This window comes from Schistocerca piceifrons, chromosome 2 (assembly GCF_021461385.2).
Source record: "Schistocerca piceifrons isolate TAMUIC-IGC-003096 chromosome 2, iqSchPice1.1, whole genome shotgun sequence".
NCBI classification, from domain to species: Eukaryota; Metazoa; Arthropoda; class Insecta; order Orthoptera; family Acrididae; genus Schistocerca; species Schistocerca piceifrons.
Window position 1 is genome coordinate 394952580 of NC_060139.1, and position 25780 is coordinate 394978359.

General features: G+C 38.2%; 1 protein-coding gene across 2 annotated transcripts in view; it reads left to right on the forward strand.

Annotated features, from left to right (window-relative positions):
* Positions 1 to 25780, forward strand: part of LOC124776214 (GPI inositol-deacylase) — a 180503-nt gene that overhangs the window by 41731 nt on the left and 112992 nt on the right. For both annotated transcript variants that reach the window (XM_047251065.1, XM_047251066.1), the window contains exons 5-7: positions 13476 to 13649; positions 18256 to 18515; positions 25166 to 25313. In XM_047251065.1, the coding sequence (XP_047107021.1) occupies positions 13476 to 13649; positions 18256 to 18515; positions 25166 to 25313 (582 nt within the window). The remainder of the gene's footprint in view (positions 1 to 13475; positions 13650 to 18255; positions 18516 to 25165; positions 25314 to 25780) is intronic.

Below are 25780 nucleotides of genomic sequence, written 5' to 3' on the forward strand. Positions count from 1 at the left end.
TGTAGCTTATGGTATGCTACGGATGTTAACAGTCATTGTCTCCCTATCTTCTGTGTGTAATCAGTTGACATGTTTTGCACTTTTTTGTCGGCATCTAAATCAGTCTTACATGCTCTTGTTGCTTCAGGAGAATTGCTTAAAGTCAGAAAATATTCTGTGTTTGCAGTCCAATTTGAGTCTTTATTTCTTTGCCTCTTTTCTACATGACTCTCTTTCTTTCCATGTGATGTGCAAATACTTTTCCATTTATTTCCACATATTAGAAAGAATTTCAGAAGGGTTGTTGTGCACTATATTTATGTTGCTTTCATGCCATAGTCCACTTATCTGAAGAGGTTGAGATCTCTTGTGTAAATTTCAGAATGCTTTTTTATGACTTATGCTCAAACTGGTTAACAGAGATCTCAATTAACCCTCTGTCCCCACATCCTCCACCCAACATTTTCCCTTCCTCTGCACTATAACCCCCCTCCTAACCCACTTCTCTAAATCACCTTCATTTTGCACCATTACCTATCGGCTCCAGCACCCATACATCATAAGCTACCCCTTCCTTCCTGCATTCCTAACCAGCACACCAGCTGCTACCCACCTCCAACACCTCTTCTTCCCCATATAAAAATATCACTGAAACAATGTTTATGATTTATTTTACAGAGAATTAAGAACTTAAGTTTTGGGGTCTCATTTTTATTCGTCTAAAGGATGTTTAACAAAAAGTTGAAATATACTGTTGATGGTTTATAGGGCTTCAGTTATGAAGTTTGCAAAAAAATCTTGATCCAATCATATATATATATATATATATATCTATTTCCCTCACCCCCCACTGTGTGTGTGTGTGTGTGTGTGTGTGTGTGTGTGTGGTGTAGCAGTTTCATTTCTTTTGTTGCTGAGACAGTATAAAGGAAATTTCCATTCACAAAAAGACTGATGCACCACCCAGAACTTACATCTAGGAGATACAACTTCCAGAATAGTTGAAAGAAGTCCATAAAAAATACATAACTTTTGAAAACCGCATAAGACCACAGCCCTTCCAGCTTTCAAAACTGCAGGTTCTTACTTCAGGAAGAACAGAGGAATTCATTAAGGAGGTAGGGCACTCCAAATCCATACTGAGGGTACCCCCATGGTCCTCCTCCAAAAGCAGAGCCATCTTTATGTATGTTGATTTGCAGCTCATTAAGATTGCTTCCCAACTTTGGTCTACATCAAAGCAACAACAAATAGCGATATTTCCACTTTGACAGGTACCATCCCTTCCATGCAAATGCTACCTTTTATAGTTACTTACAAGAAGCATATCTGTTCCAACACTAAACTCTTCAGCACGTAGTCGCTAACCACCTGTAGCAATATCTCCCAGGTTCCCCACTGTAGCTGTTGGTGATTGTAATTTTTATGTTACCTATTATATCCCCTTTACTTCTCACTCCTTTTTTTCCTTTTTCTGCCATTATTTTTGTTACCCCTTTCTTCTCTCTCTCTCTCTCTCTCTCTCTCTCTCTCTCTCTCTCTCTCTCTCTCTCTCTCTCCCTCCCCCCCCCTCCCCCTTCCTCTCCCCCGCCCCCCCCCCACCTTTCTGTGTTAAAATACTTCTTTTGCATTACTAATATAACTTTTCCATTTCTTCTAATATATCTTTACTTCTCACTCCTTTTCTTCCTTTTTGTGTCATGGCTGAGAGAGCCATGCCAATTAATGTGCTACGAGTAGTAATAATAACCAGTAATCAAATAAACATTACAGTCAGTCATACTTGAATCAACATGAATTGGTTCCAATCCACTGATAGTCACTGACGTAGCATTGGGACAGTACTGACAAGGGCGACATCAGTGTGGCCAAATTGTCGGAGAGCAGTAGCTATCAATGTAGTTCACGGGGTGGGTAAAACTCGTAGTCAGTTCAAGGTAGCTTGGCTGCTGTGGGTGATGCGGAGAGATGGGCTCTATTGGATGAACTGTGGATGCAGCTGGTGTAATCTGGGAGTGAAGATGAGTTTCGCAGAGACAGGCTGCAGATACACCGATGTCTAGTACAGTGTGGAGAACTCAGAGGAGATGCTTAGTGAAGACTTGGGATGAGGCTCGGAATGAGGGTATTGGCGGCTGGTATGGAGAATTCAAATGAAGCATGAACAAATATTCAGACACGGCTTGGAGCAAAGACGTCATTGGCCAGTGTGCAGAACTCAGATGAGGCACAGAGTGAAGGTTCGGAAAATGGCTCAAAGTGAAGGTGTTGGTGGCTGGAGAACTCAAACGAAATGCCAAATGAAGACTTAGATGTGCTTTGTGCAAAGGACTGTGCGGGAGTGGGGAGGGGGGGGGGGGGGGGGCTCTGATTGAGGGACTATGGATGGTCGGGATTTGACTCAGATTGACTCCAGATGCAAACTGGCTCTTGTTGTCTGGTTTGGCTGGACAGCATCCTTTATAGTGCCTGGTGGGCGAATACTGCCACAGTGATTGGCGTTCATGTCATCTACGGAAGAAAAAATTGTGCTGACAATGGCAACACTAATTGGGGCAGTGTCTCATGCTTCTACTGGCAAAGATGATGACACGTGGCACAATGGCATCTGCAGGAGACGCAGCTGACAGAAAACACAATGCACATACGTTGCGGACGTCTGGTCATTCTGCTTATCCTGTATCTCCCACAGTGGTGGTTACAGTGGCCTGGAGGAGTGGCAATCAGCACTAAACATCTATGTTGCATAACAATGGCTCACAGGGATACCATATTCCTGTTATTATCTCTGGACTGAAGATGCACAGTACTTACTAATGTACTGTATTGTCTTCATGTCCTCTCTGACATCTTTGTTTCCTTCTTTTCCCTCAATTTCTCCTCAAACAAGATAGATGTAGATTCCTCCTATGCTGGTGTCTGAGTGACCTACTCCCTTCCCCTGCCCCTTCCTTGGTCAAATATCTCCTAACCAATTTCTTTTGCCTCCTTAAAGGCGGAATCAGCTTTTCTGGTGGCTCAGAGTATTTTCGTCTAATATGTTTTAATTGTTTGTATTGGAAGTTGTACATTGAGAAGGTGAGTACTGACCAGTGGAGAAGCTTATATTCTGCGTGACAAATACTGTATTTTACAGACTATAAGACATTCGTTAATTTTAAGCAGTTTTTTTAAAATAACATTTTTACCATTTTTATTATTGCATTGCAAAGCCAGACTAAAAAAATTCTTTGTTTATAAAACCAAACTGACCATTACAATTCCTGAAAATCATCACATGAACTTTCTTCTTCTTCGTCATCCTCTTCATCGTTATTGTTGTGCTCTTATATATAAGATGGTCTTCACTGCCATCGAGACTGTTACTTATGCCACACTTCTTGAAAGTTTAACAATAATGTCTTCTGTCACTTTAGACCTTGGTTCTTTTATCCACTGACACACTTGTTTGATTGTAGGTCATTTTAAATCTCCCTTTGGCAATAATTCTTTTTTTGTTTCATCAATCACCTATGTGTTCCATTCCTGTCTCATATGCACTTTAAATTGTTTATTTATTGAGGCATCAAGAGGTTGCAGTTTTGAAGTAAGTCCTCCAGGGATAACAGCAAGTTCTGTATTTCCTTTTGTCAGTTTCTCTTTCACAGAATTTTTCAAATCACCACTAAAACACAAGAAGAGAACTCTTCTTCAGTAAAGCACCTTTCATTCTCTCACATACTCTGTTAATCCACACTTTCATATCAGCCCCATCCATCCAACCCATGTCATGTACATGAGCAACACCGAATAGTGGTATTTCAGAAGGTTTTGGCATTGTTTCACACTTGAAAATGATCATTGATTAAGTTTAGTACTGTCATGACAACGTGAAGGACAACAGTGTAGCATATTTTTTCATTTCCACATTTGCTTATAGTAACAGTTTTAGTACCTTTCATGGCAACAGTTCCGTTACTCGGCAAATCAAATGTCGGAGGAGTTTCATCCATATTCATTATTTGTCCTAGTTCCACACTAATTTTCTTTTGATGTTAAATAATAAAGCAATGGAAAGATAATATTTTCTTTCATACACTTGTGGCATTTTCTAGGGTATTTTGGTGTGAGGCTGCATGCTTCATAAAACTTTAGCACCAACCAACTCTGCCCTTAAGTCCGTTAGGTTCCACTGTAGCGCTAACTTACGGGCATGTATTTGAATCATTTTTGTATTAATTCCAATGCCATTATGATGGTGTCCTTGAACCCATTTCAGTATGTCATCTTCTAGTTTTGGTCATTTTGCATTCAGTCCTCTATTCACATATTTAGTCTTCTTCATTTTTTTTCAGGTCTCCTTTACTAGCCCACCAATCGCGATTGGTTTTTTTCTGTTGATGGGGAGGCCAAAATGCTGCTCAGCTGCTCTGTTTCCATGTTCTTCTGCAGATGCTGTTTCTTTCAGTTTATAGCCTGTAACATACGAATACCTTTTATTTTTTTTCCATTTCGAAACTAGCTACTGATAATAATACTGTACTGTTACTGATAACATAAATCACTTTAAGTTCAAGTTCACTGGCACTGTAGACTGTAATGATGCATCATAGGCTAGACAGTGTTCTCGGTTTATGATGGCAGGGTGGGAGGGAGACAGTGTTAGCAAGCATGTGAATCCCCATAACTCACATTCGTCGCATTGGTGCACCGTTGCTGCCAGTTGAATAGAAATAGGTTTCCCGTGGCATTGAATATATAGGCATTTTTAAGACTGGCAGGAATTTTAAATCAAAAATTGGACATTTTTATATTAATTTTGAGTATAAAGTGCACCTTAATTTTGGAGGAAATTTTTCAAAGAAAAAATGTTTTATAGTCCATAACATATGATATCTATTTTCAAGCAAATTAATAAAGTTAACACTGATTTTGTTGATTAGAGAATGGACCAGATTTCTTCAACTTTTGTTATATGCAGTTAATTGATTTTTTTTGTGTACAGAAATGTAATCTATGGAAGACTGGCTTATATGCATTTGCATGTTGCATATGCATTTGCATATGTGGCTCCTTTTCACCGGTTATTGTATATTTTAACTAAAAACTAGTGATGATGCATATTTTTGCTGTATGTTTATAATATTTTAAAAATTTTTACAGGTGGTCTCTTGCTCGATCTAGTTTTGATGTCTCTCAGATTGACCACGAACTGGAACTGCATGCAATCGCTAACCGAGAGACCACTGCCTAGTGAAATCATTACAGAAGAGGAACAGAGACAGGCAACAGAGTCAATGTTCCTGTGCCTGCACCCCCAGTTAATCCCCTCTGCGTCTAGTGTTGTAAAATTCCCAGAAATTTAAAATCGAGGAAATATTCCCATGGGAATATTGCTGGCAATATTCCCAAAATTCATAAATTCCTGTGAATTTATGATTAATTAGCAAGATAGCTCAAAAAAACTGTTAATAAGTAAAAAGCAACATATGGTTAAATCTCCTCCTTGTTAAAAATAAACAAATTTTTTGGTTTTCAATGTTTTAAGTATCAAAGAATAAGCCCTAGAACTGCCAATCATTGACGTTTATGACACTTATGTTTCCTAGAACCGCCAATGTCGAGATAATGAACCTTTAGAAAAACTGAGTTTATAATATTTTATGCCTTCTAGTAACTAAAGTTACTAAAATACACAGGGAAGTTTGTTTATTCAATTTGTTAAGTTTTCTGTCGATATTAGAGGTATTTTAAGCTATAAAGTTTAAATTAAACTCATGCAAATTTTGTGAACATTAGTCATTGAAAATGACATTTCGGGGAAAAATTGTGTGAGTAAAGTGGTCGAAATTTATGATTTACTTGAAAATACAAGTAATTTTATTGACATAGAACATGGTAAAATAATAATTAACAATTCTAAAAGTGAAAGTGATTGCTATATTTCAGAAAATAAATTTATAAATCATAATTCATCACATGAAATGAGGAGTCCTTGAATTCTGAAAGTGAAACACCTCTTGTCATCTGCCTGGAAAAATTAAAAAATACTACAGGTAATGGCCGGTTGAGAATTACATCTCCAGAGTAATATTTTGTAAGTTTAGGTTTCGTTCACAGAAATGTGGGGTTTCAACTTGTCTAAAAATAGTAGGCCTAACGAATATTTTAAATTATTTTCTCTGTCAGAATTACGGTAAATGATGTTTTGCATGGAATTTGCAAGGAAATTAATGTATAGAATGATAAATCTTGGATTAAAATGTGTGAATTTACTTAGCCTAGTTTTAAGGTTCTTTAACTGTATAAGTGTTAAAACATTCCAAATCTAAAAATTTTCATTAACTCCCAGTTTTTGGGAATCTTCCTGGGCCAAAGAAATATTCCCAGCAATATGCCCATTTTATAAGTTCCCTCCTACTGGGAATATACCCAGCCCACATCACTATCTGCTTCTAACATTTTTGACAACTAAGAGTCTGTGAAGTGTATGTGCAAACTCCCCACTTCTCTTACACAAGTTGACTTACTTGGGGATGCGCAGCTGGATAGCCAGCTTCTGGAATCTCTACAAACTACTACTCTGAAGAATGATGCTAGTCACAGGAACCTGTAAGACTTTCTCTCTCTTTGTGAAATAATGAGGTATTCAAAGAATACTTTTCAACAATTATCGGTATATTTGAACTTCCCCAAAGGACAAAATTCACACTTCTCACGTAAACAATTGACTTCTTGTAAGTCACCCGTTTTGTCTCATATTAGAAACAATTAAGTTACATTTACAATAGAGTTGGCTTGATAACCATAACTCTATTATACAGGAATCATACACATGTCTGACCTCTAACAAATTCAAGTTAAAAGATACTAAAAATCTTTTTTCACTAGCAATAGTCACAGTTACAAAACAGCACAGAATAACACTGAAGTTCCTCAGTGTTGCTGTTTGCTTCCATGGACTGACCGACAAGTACTTGTCAGTGCCATTCGACTCCCGTGTCTACCGTCTTCGTACAACAAACTTCAAACCTGCACACACAGACAGGTGATGCGCAGTAGACAGGGTTCCTTTCTCCCACTCACATCTAAAATATCGTGTGTTCAAGACAGTGGAAAGCCAAGTGATTCTAGGATTTACGCAGAAATTCTCAAAACACTAAATATCCCCCCCCCCCCCCCCCTTCAGATCGGACATGCGATATTTTATACATAATCATTATGTAAATAACATCACTCACAACAACATTTCATATCATAACAATAAATATACTTTTCATATACATGTTTCTACATACATCTTTCACTTCAACAACAATCTTTTCTTTTCTCTAGAACAATCTTTAGCTGAGCGTTCCTTTATTCTGTTCTTATTTCACCTTGACATCAAGACCTGAACATTTTTCCGTGTTTTTAGTAATCTTTTGTAATATTTAAGAATTGTGAGGACACTTTCCTTATTACCAATCATAAACTGCAGGTATTCATGATACTTGCGTATTCAATTTTCTATTTCTATCCTCTGTACTACGCTCCATTATCTGTTGTAGTGTGGAGGAACTCTGGGCAAAATGAAAGTGATCTTTTTGACACTCATGAACTTACATAAAATGTAATGCTCATTGTGCATAGAATTCAAACTTTCCAGAATAATCCCTACAAAATTATGTAACTTTTCTCACGATACTGTCCCTTTCCCCTAGGATCAGTATCTATACCTTGCCTGTGGGCTGACCATATGAGAGCACGTCCTCTTTCTGTTTTGGTAGGTATGCCCCTTTATAAAACATTCCCTGTTATTTCAAGCCACAGGTCGTCCTATATCCAAGTAGGTACACCAGCCCCATATACTTAGCAAATGCCAGGTAAGCCCCCCTTATCCTGTCTGAGCAGGCCTCATTGTTCATTACCCCAGCATATGTTCCTATGTGTACTATAACTAAGTATTGTCTTGTAAAGTTACAAATCTACATTACACTTCGCATATATTTCTTAATACTTCATCTAATCCCTAGAGTGCTCCTCTACTTACCAACTTCTATACTTCCAGCAGATACCATGTCTGTATAGACTCTTCAATAGATAATATGTTTACTTAGGCTATTCGAGTCCCACTACCCTACAATTCGTCACTTTATCTGAGTATGTATTATACTGACTTTTCTTAGATGACTACCAAGACCAATTTTTGGTTTCATATATATTGCAAAATAATTTCAATGTTTGTGTTTAAATGTCTTCTTGTGTGTATGTGGATGTGTGTTCGTGTAGTCTGATTCTTTGGCCTTCTTATTAAAAGATAAGATGTAGGTTATTTGAAACGACAGAAACTAGGAAGGACTGTGATAGAAGTAGGTGAACATGGAAAGAGGGAAAAAATATATAGGTCCTCAAATGAGAAGTAAGAAAGGAAATAAATAGAAATTGTTGCTAAGATTGAAGAAGAGAAAGAAGGTAGCTCCAAAGACAGGAAACCCTTCCCACCCCCCTTCCCCAGGATCCCTACCTCGCATGTACTTAAGTGAGACGCTGGAGGAGGTTTGGTGTGAAATCGTCTCCTACAGAATGGACATTCCCACCTTCACCCTTGAGGTCTCCAAAGGAAATACTAGCAACCCTATGGAAATGGCAAATGGTGAAGAATCAGGCACACTTGTTTGCGAGGGTTGTCTGAAAGGTGTGATGTGTGTGTATTTGCTCTTGTAAACCATGCTTTTATGTACAACACTCACCACTTTCAAGCTTAATACAAACCCTCCCATTCATATCACATCTTCCAAGAGGCATAAAATATTCTATACAAAATAGAAAATCTATATACTATGGTATATTGTTCAACTAGTCACACAATATTATATTTTCTACAAACATAATATTCCATTCAGTTCACTTTATCTAAATATCACTTTTTACCTGTGATTCTCTAGGATTGTTTTCTATTTGACTGTCATATTCAGTTAAGATATGAGATTACAGATAGTTTAAGATTTTAGGAATAGATGACAGAATAGTTTAAGATTTTAAAGGAATTCAGTGCAGGAAAACTATTTTGGAAGAAACACCGAAAACAACTTGGGATCCAATGGTCATCACTCCGCCCATTAACTCAGAATGTTAACATCCCTCGGGGATATATGACACCGCCCAGGTCCCATTGATCTGATATTAACTTTTCTTGTGCACTGGCAGACCAGTATTTCTCTTTAAACTTCTTTTGAAAGTCTCCCCACTGCAAATCAGTCACCACTTCACTAGTTAACACAACATTAGGTGAAGATACTCTTTTTTCAACTTTGTCTTGTACAAGTTTGAATCACTAAGTTCAGAAGATAGAATCGGGGATATGTTTCTGGATGTTACTTTCTTGGAAGCTTTCCGATCTACAAGTTCTTCCACCTGTTCCTCCAAACTATTTATATTTATGATATCAGAGTGTGCTATTTTCTCTTGGAAACTTCTTTCTACATTATGCACTCGTGTACTTACACATGTAATTTGTGATTGAATTATTGCCATTAACTTATCTTGCTTTTCAACACTCTCTTTTAAAGTATGCAATCCCTGCTTTACAGCATCAAACTTAACATTGCATACATTTTCAAATGATCCTAACTTTTCATTGATTTGTGTTTCTACAGCATTACATTTTCCCTCAATATCAAGTTCTAACTCTTTTGCTAAATCTTGTAATTGATCATTCTGTTTCGGACTAAAGTCAGTGAACAGTTGATTTACATGAGCATCCAATTGATTGGTTAATTCTTTCTTTAAGTCTAATTTCAAATCCTCTACTTTACTATTCAAGGTGTCAAATTCAGTCTTTAAAGCATCCATGCCTTCGCATAGATTACTAAATTCTTTGCTCTGTGAGTCGACTTTAGCATTTAACAATTCTGAATCCGTTTGGGCATTCAGTTGGGACTTCACCAAGTCTAGGTCTCTACTTAAAGTCACACCCTGTGCATCTAGTTTTTCACTTAGAGCAGCATGTACTGAGTCTAACTTAAGATTCTGGGTGTTCAAAGCTTCCCTCTGAGCATTTGAATTAGAATGTATTGAGTGTATCTTAAGATTCTGAGCTTTGATTAGATTTACTAACTCAGACTAGTCAGGCCCTTCTTTAATAATTCTCATAGCCCTGGCTGGTTCCGACATCTCTCCAACTTGCTGAACGGGATCCATGATTTTACAAGCTTTAGACCTTGTGAGCATTTAAAAATTAATGTTAAATGTAATAACTACTCTAAAAGTCCATTAAATAGTTTGTATCACTTCTTGCTAAGGTACTAAAGTTCTGTTTTGCACTCACCCAGTGCGGAATTCTTGCAGCATAGGTGAGCGGATGTGATGGCAGGTCAGCACAAGTAAACAGCAACTTGTGCCGGTGGTGTCTGATGTTGATTTCCGCATCTGCGTCCCCACGAGGCATGTGAGAGCTGTATACTCCCTAAACCTGATCATCTTAGTCAGAGTGATCTCGGCATATTTCTTCTTAGAGAAACACACTAGAATCTTCTTAGCTATTTCTCAATTCAAATTTTTTTTCTCTTTTGAATACTTGGACATGTTCCAAAGTCTCGGAGCAAATTCCTTATTGCGTCTGGTCCGATCCTGTCATGGTCGCCAAGTTCTAAAGATTTTGTGACGACTTTTTATATAGGCCTTCTCTTCTAAAACTGTGCTCTTTCTGCTCTTTCGACAACACCGTCAGTATATTTGGGCTCCATGCACAATAACAAATTTGCATGTTCAATATAAATATTAGATTCTTGTAAGTCACCCGTGTCATCTCACATGAGAAACAATTAAGTTACATTTACAACAGAGTTGGCTTGATAACCATGACTCTGTTATACAGGAATCAAACACATGTCTTGCCTCCAGCAAGTTCAAGTTAAAAGTTACTAAAAATCTTTTTTCACTCAGTTGTTCTTTTGTCACTAACAATAGTCACAGTTACAAAGCAGCACAGAAGTTCCTTGGTGCTGCAGTGTGCTTTCATTACAACTTTCGACCACCATGTCTACCGTATTCGTACGACAAACTTCAAACCTTCGCACACAGACAGGTGACATGCGGTAGGTAGGGTCCTTTCTTTCACTCACATCTAAAATATCATGTGTTTGAGACAGTGGAAGGCTGAGTGATTCTAGAATTTGCGCGGAAATTCTCAAAACACTACATGCTGTCATACTGTACGCGTCGGCAGCAATTAAATTAAACTACGCAAGTTTTTAGTGTTTTTGTTTCAGTTTAGCTTTCTATTTACTTGTAGACGGTAGAATGTGTTTACAACATGTATTGTGTAATGTGTTGTGCGCCATGCTGCTCGAAAAAAGAAACATCGTTTTGTGGTTAGCTGACCATCGTGAAACATTTACATATGATGGAATTGTTTTATATTGTTGATTTGTGAGAAAAACTTTTTGTGCAAAAAAAGTTTCAAATAGACCACTATGTCAAGACAAGTCTTCATATCACAGGAATGCAGAATGGGGCATAATAACTTCTGCCAACAGTAAGTTGTGGTAGCAGGGATTTGTCCAAAGGTAACCAAAAAATTTGGTTTAACATGAATCTGTGTGAAGCATTTATTCCTCTTCACAAACTTAAAACCCTATCCTCAAAGGCTTCATGTACAAGTATTGCTTAAATGAAAATATACCTGACAATTTAGCTAAATGTTCTGGAAGAAATACACAATGAACACAAGGACAGCATTATTTGGATTTCATTTGATGAAACTTCGGACACTTATGGCTGTTACATTGCTAATTTAATTGTTGGTGCATTAAAAGAAGAACCTTCGTTCTCCTATTTAGCAGCCTGCAAAGAACTTGAAAAAGTAAATCATTCTACAATCACCAGATTAGAAAAATATTTCTAGAATCGTCAGCAGATGAAAGGGTGTTTGTGTTTATTTCACATGTTGTTCCCTATGTGATCAAAGCAGGAATAGCACTCCATGCATTTTATCCCAATTTGATTCATGTGACGTGCTTTGCTCATGGAGTTCATCGCCTTGCTGAAGAAGTATGTTCCAGGTTTGTGAATGTGAATAAACTTATTTCATCCGCAAAGAAAGTGTTTCTAAAGGCTCCTGCTCACATCGAGACCTACAAAGAAAAACTACCAAATGTGCCTTTATCTCCCGAACCAGTGGTAACTCGTTGGGGTACATGAGTCAAAGCTGTGTTGTTTTACAATGAACATTTTGAGGCCATTAGAGGGGTAGTAAATGCCTTCGATAGTGCAGGGGCTTTGGTAGTTTGCCAGTGCAAGGAAGCTTTTAATGATTCCGGTGTTAAAAAAGACATTTCTGTGACTAGCACTCATTTTTCCCTTATACCTGCAAGTATTAAAAAGCTTGAAACTCAAGGTTTGGCATTGAATTAATCTATTCAGCTAATGAATCAAATTCTTCTAGTGAAATCTTCATTGCCAGAGGTATTCCCAAGAAAACTTAAAGAAAAGTTTGAAAACATTTTAAACAATAACCCCGGATTTGAACCCTTATGCCAAATTTATAGTTTTATTATTGGGACAGGTGAACTTTTACCAGAATCAATAAGTGCCAACATAGCACCCAAATTCAAATACTGCCCAGTTACCTCAGTTGATGTAGAATGGTCCTTTTCTGCTCATAAAAATGTTTTGAGTGATCAAAGACACAGTCTTACTACTGAACATTTGGAACAGTACTTGGTTATTTATGTGTACAATAGTAGAAACATTTGAAATAAATTGTAAATCATGCTTTGGTCCAATAGTATTAATTAAAAGTTAATGCTGTTCAAAAGCATTCATGGTTGTATGTTTTTTAAATAAAATATTACGGAGTCTTTGAGCGTGCTCTCTCTGCGTGCAATGTATCTCGGATTTGGTCCTGCATATATCGATTGTTTCACTGTGCATCCGCATGCTACCGACAACAATAGCAAAGAAGGAACAATTCTTGAAATGTGGTATGCATCCCCAGTTTGCAAATTTTTGAAAAATAAACCCCAAAAGGCCCCCTTCCTAATTATTGCCAGAAAGTATTCAGAAAATGATATCAGTTTTCTAAATGCGCCGATTTTTCAAATGGCCAGCACTCTTCCTTGTAATTGATATGCACAGGTTTGACTTTGAGATATAATGCATGCAGTAACTACCATGTTTTTTTATTATTTGAGCTTGGATATTTCGACACTTTTATGAATTTCTAAGTATTTTTATGCATATTTTAAGGTTTTTATGATGCATATAATCTGGTCTGTAATGATCACCAATATTTAGGTGACAGCATCTGTAATAATTTATTTGTTAATGACAGTCCATTTATTGAAGTCAGATTGTCTTAACTGTTTGAGAATATATGCAATTGTATGCTTTGTTTGTAACTTGAGTTACTCTCATAATGAAGCATGTCAATTCACAGTATGTTAATATCACTACTTGTTGATTGTGACCATTAGATATAACCTATTTTTCTCCTTTGTCACTCTTCTCCATATTAATTCCACTCTATATTGCAGACAACAGATGTGCCAACTGTTTGGCTGTCCACTGACCATCTGTGCAGTCTGTGGTGCAAACAACTTGTTTTGGTCCTAGTGAGAGCTTTTTTTGATATTGTGGATATTTCAACAAAACAAATATCTGACAACCCAGTACTTCGCAAAGACATTTTCTACTATCACCTAGTCCATGTAAGTAACATATAAATATATATGTTTGTAGTAAATTGTAAAGCAATGTTTAACCTACATGTGACTCTGGATAACGCTAAAGACTTATCTACTTATGTTCTAGTTATTCTTAAGTACAGGGTTCAAGACCTCTTAAATTATGTTTGTGGTAATTAATATAATGGAAAAATATGTAGAATGCCTGATTGGGTACAGAAGAGGTCCTGGTGGTCCTAATCTTGTCATGATAGATAAATCAATAAGTAAGCAAGTAAATAAATAAAATTATGATCATCCACAGATGTCATCCAGTCTGAGCTGTAGCAAATGACCATTCATTCATTCATTCATTCTTAGGCCCCTTTAAGAAGGAGAACCTCCAGAGATGTGGAACGAGTTGGCAAAAAGCAAACAACCCACAGAAGCTAAAACTGTACACCATATTAAAAATAAGCTACATTGGAGAGCCAAAGAAATTAGTAAACCTGCCTAATATCATGTAGGGCCCCTGCGAGCATGCAGAAATGCCACAACATGGTTTGGCATGGACTCAGCTAATGTCTGAAGTAGTGCTGGAAGGTACTGACCACACGAGTCTTGCAGAGCTGTCCATAAATCCGTAAGTGTACGAGAGGGTGGAGATCTCTTCTGAACAGCAAGTTGCAAGGCATCCCAGATACGTTCAATGATGTTCATGCCTGGGGAGTTTGGTGGGCAGCGGAAGTGTTTAAATTCAGAAGAGTCTTCCTGGAGCCACTCTGTAGCAGTTCTGGACATGTGGGGTGTTGCATTGTCCTGCTGGAATTGCCCAAGTCTGTTGGAATATACACTGGACATGAATGGATGCAGGTGATCAGAGAGGATACTGCCATACATGTCACCTTTCAGAGTCGTACCTAGATGTATCAGGGGCCTCATATCACTCCAACTGCTCGTTCCCCATGCCATTACAGAGCCTCTACTAGGTTGAACAGTCCTCTGGTGACATGCAAGGTCCATGGATTCATGAGGTTGTCTCCATACCTGTACATCTGCATCCACTTGATATAATTTGAAACAATATTCGTCTGACCAGGCAACATTTTTCCAGTCATCAACAGTTCAATGTCAGTGTTGACGGGCCCACGCGAGGTGTAAAGCTGTTTGTCGTGCAGTCATCAAGGGTACACGAGTGGGCCTTTAGTACCAGAAGCCCATCTTGATGATAATTGAATGGTTCACACGCTGACACTTGTTGATGCCCCAGCACTGAAATCTGCAACAGTTTGCAGAAGGGTTTCAGTGCTGTCACATTGAATCTTTTTCTTCAGTTGCAGTTGGTCCCATTATTATGGATCTTCTTCTGGCCGCAGCGATGTCAGAGATTTGATGTTATACCAGATTCCTGATATTCACAATACACTCATGAAACAGTCATATGAGAAAATCCCCACTTCATCGCTACCTCAGAGATGCTGTGTCCCATCGCTTGTGCGCCAACTATAATACCGTGTTCAAACTCACTGACATCGTGATAACCTGGCATTTAGCAGCAGTAAAACGTGAAGTGTTCAGTGAATTCGAAAGTAAAATTCTATATACCGACTTGACAGAAAATCCTAGGAAGTTCTGGTCTTACGTTAAATCAGTAAGTGGCTCGAAACAGCATATCCAGACACTCCGGGATGATGATGGCATTGAAACAGAGGATGACACGCGTAAAGCTGAAATACTAAATACCTTTTTCCAAAGCTGTTTCACAGAGGAAGACCATACTGCAGTTCCTTCTCTAAATCCTCGCACAAACGAAAAAATGGCTGACATCGAAATAAGTGTCCAAGGAATAGAAAAGCAACTGGAATCACTCAACAGAGGAAAGTCCACTGGACCTGACGGGATACCAATTTGATTCTACACAGAGTACGCGAAAGAACTTGCCCCCCTTCTAACAGCCGTGTACCGCAAGTCTCTAGAGGAACGGAAGGTTCCAAATGATTGGAAAAGAACACAGATAGTCCCAGTCTTCAAGAAGGGTCGTCGAGCAGATGCGCAAAACTATAGACCTATATCTCTGATGTCGATCTAGTGTAGAATTTTAGAACATGTTTTTTGCTCGCGCATCATGTTGTTTTTGGAAACCCAGAATCTACTCTGTAGGAATCAACATGGATTCCGGAAACAGCGATCGTGTGAGACCCAACTTGCTTTATTTGTTCATGAGACCCAGAAAATATTAGATACAGGCTCCCAGGTAGATGCTATTTTTCTTGACTTCCGGAAGACGTTCGATACAGTTCCGCACTGTCGCCTGATAAACAAAGTAAGAGCCTACGGAATATCAGACCAGCTGTGTGGCTGGATTGAAGAGTTTTTAGCAAACAGAACACAGCATGTTCTTATCAATGGAGAGACATCTACAGACGTTAAAGTAACCTCTGGCGTGCCACAGGGGAGTGTTACGGGACCATTGCTTTTCACAATATATATAAATGACCTAGTAGATAGTGTCGGAAGTTCCATGCGTCTTTTCGCGGATGATGCTGGAAGATCTGCAGCGGATAGGCACTTGGTGCAGGGAGTGGCAACTGACCCTTAACATAGACAAATGTAACGTATTGCGAATACATAGAAAAAAGGATCCTTTATTGTATGATTATATGATAGCGGAACAAACACTGGTAGCAGTTACTTCTGTAAAATATCTGGGAGTATGCGTGCGGAATGATTTGAAGTGGAATGATCACATAAAATTAATTGTAGGTAAGGTGGGTACCAGGTTGAGATTCATTGGGAGAGTCCTTAGAAAATGTAGTCCATCAACAAAGGAGGTGGCTTACAAAACACTCGTTCGACCTATACTTGAGTATTGCTCATCAGTGTGGGATCCGTACCAGATCGGGTTGATGGAGGAGATAGAGAAGATCCAAAGAAGAGCGGCGCGTTTCGCCACAGGGTTATTTGGTAACCGTGATAGCGTTACGGAGATGTTTAGCAAACTCAAGTGGCAGACTCTGCAAGAGAGGTGCTGTGCATCGTGGTGTAGCTTGCTGTCCAGGTTTCGAGAGGGTGCATTTCTGGATGAGGTATCGAATATATTGCTTCCCCCTACTTATACCTCCCGAGGAGATTACGAATGTAAAATTAGAGAGATTCGAACGCGCACGGAGGCTTTCAGACAGTCGTTCTTCCCGCAAACCATGCGTGACTGGAACAGAAAAGGGAGGTAATGACAGTGGCACGTAAAGTGCCCTCCACCACACACCGTTGGGTGGCTTGCAGAGTATAAATGTAGATGTAGATATAGATGTAACTGATGTAACAACTGCACCAGATACTTGTCTTATATAGGCTTTGCCAACAGCAGTGCTGTATTCTGCATGTTTACATATCTCTGTCATTGAATATGCATGCGCCTATACCAGTTTTTTTTTTTTATTTTTTTTTATTTTTTTTATTTTTTTTTTTTTTTTTTTTTTTTTTTTTTTTTTTTTTTTTTTTTTTTTTTTTTTTTTTTTTTTTGTGTATGATCATACTACTTAAACTATGACCATACTGCTTAATATTATTTATGCTTATATCAGTTAAATGTAACCTAGTCATTTAGCAAGAAAGTCATTATTTTGAAAAAAGCTCTCTGTGTTATATGAAATAGCTGCTGTTTATCCTCTATTGGTATTTCAACACTTATTTGGTTACATTGGTAATCTTCAAACATTCCTACTTGTCACCCAGCTTTACAGTTACAGTTGCCATGTAGCTTACAATTTTTCAGTCCTTGGTTCTAGATATTCAAATAATTTATAGGATTGGCTAACAAGGTAATTTTTAATTTTCCACTGTGCTGGTAGTTTTTCCAGTTTCTTGCTTTTATTTTCAATAGTAGCTTGTTGAGCGCCTTTACAGTAGAATGCATAACTCCACTCTGAACCCTAGACAAGATGGCAAAGTCTGCATGAAAAAAACTATTTTTGTGTCTTTTAGTGTGATTGCACAAATCACAATCCAGCTGGCATGGAGTTTTATTACTAACAACAAAAACATTAATGAGTAAAAGTACTGAGAAGTGAGTGTACAAATTCTGAGATTCTTAAAGAGACCTTTGCAAGATCTGCGGTTATCTGTTTTGCAGAATATTTTCACTGCTCACTTCCGCTGGGTTAATACCGTGTTTTAATTTAAGTACACTCCCCAAAACATAATTCCGTAAGACGAGAGTGTATGCTTTGTCACCTTACCAAAACTTACTAATCTTTATGCTTTTGTTTCTGTCCTTAGATTACTTTTGTTCCTTTAACTGTTTAATAATACTATAGCATCAAATTATAAAATGAGAAATATTGAGCCCAGTAAATGGTTTAACAAATCAAAGTACCCTTAGCTAAAAAGATTAGAAGTTGATGTACCAGTAGTATGAAATGGAGATCTTTTCTATTTTATATTTGACAGTATTGTCACATATTATACAGTCAGCATAGCAGACTAAATATATTTTTAAGAACCACCGAGTCATGCCCCACCACAACCTGCCTTAAACTCATAATAATTTTTTGTGTATTAAACTTGTTATATTAGCTGCATTACTTTATTGAATTATTCTAGTAAAAAGAAAATGATTCTAAATGTAACGTCCATTTTCAATACTTTTCAGAGAACAGGTGGCAAACGTTTCTCCATATCGGAGCATCCACATCAGTTGCTGTTAAGTGCAGATGCAGAATGGGAGGAATATCTTCAGAGAAAGCTATCAATATCAGAACCATATGGACTTCGAGGCACACGTCATACTATGGTGCGTTTGATGAATGATGAGAAACATCATTGGCTTACTGTAGTTGTCAGTGGTCTAGAAGCCAAAGACTGGATCTTTGTATGCTCAGCAGATGTTGTTTGGAAGTCTTCAAGAATGTGGTATGTCTTTCACTGAAAATGTAGTCATATTATCTGCCAATTGTGTAGCCATAGTATCTGCTGATCTTGCTCTTTGTGCACATATTCAAAACTACTTCATTGCATTGCCCTTAGATTTATCACTTTGTTTGAATAGATGTTGTGAAAAAAGAGTAGTACATTCTTGCTTTAATATACAATGATCACATAGGCTCAATCATGGATAAAGCAACTGGCAGGCAGTCTACAAAGGAAATTGCATATAAAACCCAAGTGCAGTCCGTCTTTATATATTACTCAAATGTATGGCACCCATACCAATAGGGCTAATAGGAGATATTGAACATATACAAAGAATGGCAGCATGGTTTGTCACAAGTTTGTTTGACCAATGGGAGAATGTAAATGATTAATGGAAAATCTCATATAAGATGTGAAACAAATACTAACAAAGAGATAGAGGGGCTGGCCAGTACTTACCTCAGCTCAGTACAGCCGATAGATACACTGATGAAGGAACAAAGTTCCGAAAGCTAGGAATGTAAATTTTCAGTTCTGTTTTATGTGTATCTATCGGCTGTACTGAGCTGAGGTAAGTACTGGCCAGCCCCTCTATCTCTTTGTTAGTATTTGTTTCAATGGGAGAATATCACAGAAATGCTGGGAAACCTGAACTGAAGTATTTGAAGATAGACATCAGCTATCCTGAAAAACCTTCCATATAAAGTTTCAGTAAACACAACTAAGGAGCAAGTTGTACACCATAGTACCCTTAATATCATTCCTGTAAGACCTGCAAGATTGAGTTTAAGCTAATTATAATATCCACAGGAATATGTAGGCTGTTCTTCACACGCTCCATGTGTATGGAATATCCTCTGCCATGCAATTTATTTGTATACGTATTCTGTACAACATTTTATGTGTGTGAAATGCTAGGATGAGGCATGAGTTAAAGAATATGTAAATGTAGATTAAATAGATTATGGTACAGTTAATGTTAAAACATTGTTTCAGGGAAAACGAAAGCATAAAACTAGAACAAAACAGAAACAAAGTGAAACTTCTCACATCACAAATGTGCCAACGAGATGGAAAATCTGTGACTGCTCGTATTTTGTTTGGATTGGAACAGACTCCAAAGACTCTCTGAAGGTTCAATAAGGTTATCATGCAGCATCTTCTGCACTTCTTCCCAACTTACCTGTTGTTCAGCCAGCGATACTTTATGTGCATGCTGGACAGTTGATGGATGATCACGGTGTTAATTCAGTGTTTGGTTACAGACCACATGGTGCATCTTTTCTCCACTACGGATTTGAAAGCATCCAAAAATTCACACAGAATGCCAGTCACTTGCTGACATTCTTCCTCATCCTCAGTCAGGCCAGATCCTATTGGCAGTTTGACAGTAGCTTGCCCCCCCCCCCCCCCCCCCCCCCGAATTACCTGTAGTGGTAGCAGAGCACATTTGTTTGTCATGAAATTATGAAACTAGGCTGCCCTTTCTGGACTAGATTAGCTGTCCCTATGCACACATCTTTAGGGGCGAGGTGTGGCTGCTTGTTACAATCAGTTATGCATAGCTCTGTGAAAAGCAAAGTTGTTACCATATTGTGGAGGTGCTGAGTTGCAGATAGGCACATCAAAAAGACTGTCACAAATATAGATTTTGGCCAGTAAGGCCTTCATTGAAATTAGATGACAAACACACACAGACACACTCTCACAAACGCAACTCACACACTCGTCTAATTTTCACAAAGGTCTTACTGGCTGAAAGCTATATTTGTGACAGTCTTTTTGCTGTGCCTATCTGCGACTCAGCATCTTCGCTATATAGTGAGTAACAACTTTCCTTTTCACAGAACTATACATTGCTGATTGTAACAAGGAGCTACACCTCTGCCCTAAAGGTATGTGCATAGGGCAGCTAATCTAGTCCAGAAAGGGCAGCCTAGTTTCATGACAAACAATGGTGCTTTGCTATCGCTACAGATAATGCAGGGGTGAAGCTACTGTCAAACTGCCAATAGGATCTGGCCTGACTGAGGAAGAATGTCAGCAAGTGACTGCCATTCTGTGTGAATTTTTGTATGCTTTCAAATCCGGAGTGGAGAAAAAATGCACCTTGTGGTCCTTAATAAAACACTGAATTAACACTGGGATCATCCACCAACTGTCCAGCACTCACATAGAGTGTTGCCGGCTGAACAACAAATAAGTTGGGAAGAAGTGCAGAATATGCTGCATGATGACCTCATTAAACCTTCAGAGAGTCTTTGGAGTCTGTTCCAATCCAAACAAAATACGAGCAGTCACAGATTTTCCATCTCGTTGGCACATTTGTGATGTGAGAAGTTTTCATGAAGTGTCCTTGTTCTACAAGTGATCCAGAAAGGATTTCTGTAACAAGGAACATCCCTTGTGAGAAGTATTGCAGGGAGTCGCAACTTTCCTTTTCACAATATTGTACATCCTGGATTTTCCACTGTTTGACGTATAGTTCTCCTTGACCACCTGTAATGCTTATGATCTAAGCTGTTATGGAGATTTATTTTGTGAGCCTGAGTACCTTTTTGCAATTGACAAAAGCTTCACAGTTTAACTGAGCATATCGGTTAATGACTGGAACTTAGTCTTGTTGATAAGTAAATCTCCAGAGGCAAACAACCAACCACAACAGTCTTTCTTATGTGCACGTGTTGGAACATCTTTGTCAATCTGTAGTTCTGATCTTCCACTATCAATGACAGCTTGTGATGCTTGCAAGATGTCTCATCTGAGAATATCATGGTTATGTTCTGTTAAAATGAGGAATCTGAAGTGCTGTATTCTGTCATTGACTTTTGCAACTTATGTTCCTATCAGCTGGATGTAGTCCCAATTGTGACCTTCAGCACAATCACTTTCATATCACAGAACATAGTTTACTTTAGCTGACAACAGTAAGCATTTGACATTACAGAAAAAGAAATCCCGTAAGTTGACTGGCACCTGGACATGTTGGCCATTGCTGATGATGTTGATGAGATTTCTTGTCATCTTGGTAACTGTCATCCATGGTGGATTTCCATCTGTGGCTGCCTCACCTCCATAGACAGATGGCATGCTTAGCTTTCCTGATTTCAAGGGCTAGGTGAGCAACTGGTACCTACGTACAGCAGCAAGGAAAGGCCACCAAATGTTGTGGAGTGACCTCGTGCAGGGTATGGTAATGAACTTTGTTCTACAAGTCAACTACAATAATCTGCTGTTGACTGGTACAAATAGGACTGTTGTGATGGTTGATGTCTTGCAGTGCAATAGTTGTTGGATACTTATCTTCTTTGTCTGCATTTGCATACAGTGTGTCCAGGGTGCCCACAGTGAAAACAGACTGGGTGCCCTGTAAATGTCTGTTCTCCTGTTGGGCAGTTTACTTGGCAGAGGAGAGTTGATTGTACCTGCGTTGGTCAGGTGCTGGGTTGTTGTTTGACAGTGGTGGCAGAGGTCAGAGTTGGAAAAGTCCTTTCTTCATGATATGTTCAACTGGTGGTGAAGATTGGTGCCAAAGATCACTACATCTCCTCTTCAATATTCTCTTTTTATTTGTTTATTTATGCGTCAAGTTCCATAGGACCAAATTGAAGAGCAAATCTCCAAGGTCATGGAACACGTCAGTACATGAAATTACAACATAAAAGTAAAAACAGATGAAACTAAAATATTTATGAACCCGAAAAAAGTCAAGGCATAAGTTTAAGCCACTATTTTTAATGTACTAGTCTGACAGTTCTAGCTGCCGTAAAAGACTGTATATCTTGTCTTACAACATGATATATGAATGAAGTGAGGTCATAATGGTCTTCCACCACTACCATAGGGACAACAATTGGGAATCGATCATACCTGTTTCATCTGACTCTTTTCTGTTGCCTTTCCTTGATATGCTGGCACCACTTGAATTCATCTGTTGTTGTGACATCCTTTACCAGACAAGCTTGGTTTATGTCTTCTGGAACTCCTTTCATCAAGTGTGAGATTCTGTTCACTTCTGTCATGTTGGGATTCACAACATTTCAAATGGCTAAAACATTCTTTGTGTAAGACTGTGTCATTTTACCATAACACTGGGGCCTGATCATCAATTGTTTTTCCACTAAGCAGACTTGCTATTGATTGTTGACAATTTTTTGCTTCAGCTTGACTGGGAATTTATCCCAGCTATTGAGCTACACTTAATTTTTTTTTTTTTTTTTTTTTTTTTTTTTTTTTTTTTTTTTTTTTTGAACCATTGCTGGGCTGTGCTGTCCAAGTAAAAGTATACATTTGTTAATCACAACATGTCCCCCAATCTGTTGTATTTGGTAACTTAGTCGATCATTTCAGCCATTTCATCAGGTTCAGGCCAAAGTCTCTGGGGAACACTGATGGATGCCGTATTTGCAGCTGATATGGAATACATTGATCTTCTGAAAACATAGACCTTTGGAACAATGTACTGATTGTATTGCAGTTCCTACCTGTGTAGGTGACAGCTATTACATTATCTAACTGGGGCCTTGGTGGTATTGATATTTTGAAGACCTGCTGTATCACCAAAAAGTGTCACTTCATACACAGAACCAATTTCAAACAGATGTTAAACCCAAATCTTCCTTCCTTAAAGCCAAAATCTGAAAGCAGGATCATCAATGAAATACAGCACTTACCACTGCAAGCACTTTATTATTAACACCTAGATATAACCAGAAGAGAATTGACTTCTTGGGTGGAAAGTGCGGCTATTTACACAAACTTTGAATATCCCAGAAACTGGTATTTATACATACATCAAATATTCCAGAACGTACAAGCACTGCAAACATAGGATATTTCAAGAACCTTCCAAAACTGATATATACTAAATTTGTTGGTCATGTTTGAACTGGTGACCCAAAGCAGCCAGCAATGCTAACCACTATTCTACATCTCAGGGTAATGTTATAGCCATAGGATAGTTCTATGTTTTCTCATCTTGAAGTTAGAAGTTTAGTTAGTTTCCCACTGTCACTCTGATGCCGTAGTGGCATGCTTTGTTGCTGAGTATTTTGTGATGCGTACAGTCTAATGCCTTAGAAAGGTCACAAAAATCCCAACTGATGTGAAAGTCTTTGAGGTGCCTCACAGATGTGGAATACAGTACGTTCTCTAGGCTTTTCACAAATGTAGTCAAGAGAGAGAGATAGGACAATAGTTTATTGCTTGTGTTGTGTCTCCCTTTTTGTGGAGAGGCTTCACCATAACAAGCTTCATTCCATCTGGGAAGACTCCACACTTCATAAAAGCATTAAATGTAATGTTTAAGACATAAACATTACTATTTTTACATGATAAACACTAACACCAAAAATGAAAACTTACAGATAGAATAAAAAGCAAATTTTGTGTAAACCAAAGTATTATTCCAGATTGTAATTTTCACTCTGCAGTAGAGTGTGTGCTGATGTGAAATGTCCTGGCAGATTGCAACTGTGTGTTGGGCTGAGAATTGAACTTGGGACCTTTGCCTTTCGTGAGCAAGTGTTCTACTGATTGAGCTACCCAAGCATGACTCACAACCTGTCCTTACAGCTCAACTCCTGCCTGTACCTTCCAAACTTCACAGAAGCTCTCCTGTGAAATTTTTTGCACTAGCGCTCCTCGAAGAATGGATATTGTGGGGATATGGGTTGGCCACAGCCTGGGCAGTGTTTCCAGAATGAAATTTTCGCTCTGCAGCAGAGTGAAAATTTCATTCTGAAAACATCCCCCAGGCTGTGGTCAAGCCATGCCTTTGCAATATTCCGTTGAAATGCTAGCCCTGCAAGTTTCACAGGAGAGCTACTATGAAGTATGGAAGGCATGTTGGGAATTATTGGTGAAAATAAAGCTGTTAGAATGGGTCACGAACCGTGCTTGGGTAGCTGAGCTGGTAGATCTCTTTACCATGAAAGACACTGGTCGAGTTCGAGTCTCAGTCCAGCGCACAGTTTTAATCTGCCAGGAAGTTTCAAAGCAATGTTATTTGAAATAGTGCCAATACAAGACATCAGCTCTCTTGTATCCCATAAACTATATACTGATAATTACTTTATCACCTCCTATTTTGTCATGTAATTTAGCTGTTTTGTTTGCATTGAGTTGCATATATTTACCTTTTTCATAGTACCAGTATTTATAAATAAATTATTTGTAATGACACATGTAATTCAGGGGTGTTGCACATAGGTATACAGCATGGTTCATGAAGGAGTTACACATTATTCTCACCTGATGGCAGTTGTTATTTGTAGAGCAATAGAAAACACTGCTAAATGAATGATTTAATAGGTTAATGAAGAAACCGGTATCATTATATATGTGTCTCATTCCTCTCCACTTCTGCATATTTTGTATCCTATATCTCTCCAAATTTCACTCCTCATTTTCACTGTGCAACACAAAATTCTTTCAAAATATTAAATGTGGCTGCAAAACAGCAGCTGTGTAATTCAGAATAGAATGAAAAATCAGCCAACCAGTTGCAAATAAAGGTTTATTATCCCTTATTCAAAAATTCTTTCCTTAGATGCCCTAAGAGATGATCTTTTGTGTTTTGTTTATTACCCAGTTCACATCTTTTGACATTTCCAATTGGAGCAATTGATCACAGACCATTTGTTTTTCAGTGATATTGGTGTCAATCTCTCAAATGAAACAGTGTTCCTTCCTTCTGCATCAGTGAAGAGAAAAATGATACATGTGGACTTACTGAAATTGAAGGCTAACACATCATTCACCCATGTTGTGTTACGGTTATTACCTACAAGTAATCCAGTAAGTAAATGATTGGTTTGTATTTATAAACAATGGAAATACCAGATAGGAATACCACCAATGTAGGAAAAGCCAGATTGCTACTTACTATAAAGAAGACACGTTAAGTTACTGACAGGCGCAATTAAATGACACTTACATGAAGTTTTCAGTCACAGTTTTCATCAGTGACATATTAATGGTGTTTGTTTCTCTTTTGCTTGTATACATTTTGCATCACATGCAGTATACATTTAGAACACTTGTAAACATTTTAAAAACTGCACCAGACTGAGATCAAGCTAGTGTCCATATGCTGTGTGAACTATGTTCTTTTAACTGAACCATATGTGGAAGCTTTGTACACTGACTGGACATTTCAGCCTGCTACTGACCATCTTTCTGTACTTCCTGTTAAGTGACAGTGTCATCATGTTTCAAATTCACAGTCTAGTTAATGTCCTGCTACTCTGTAAAGAATGCCAGTT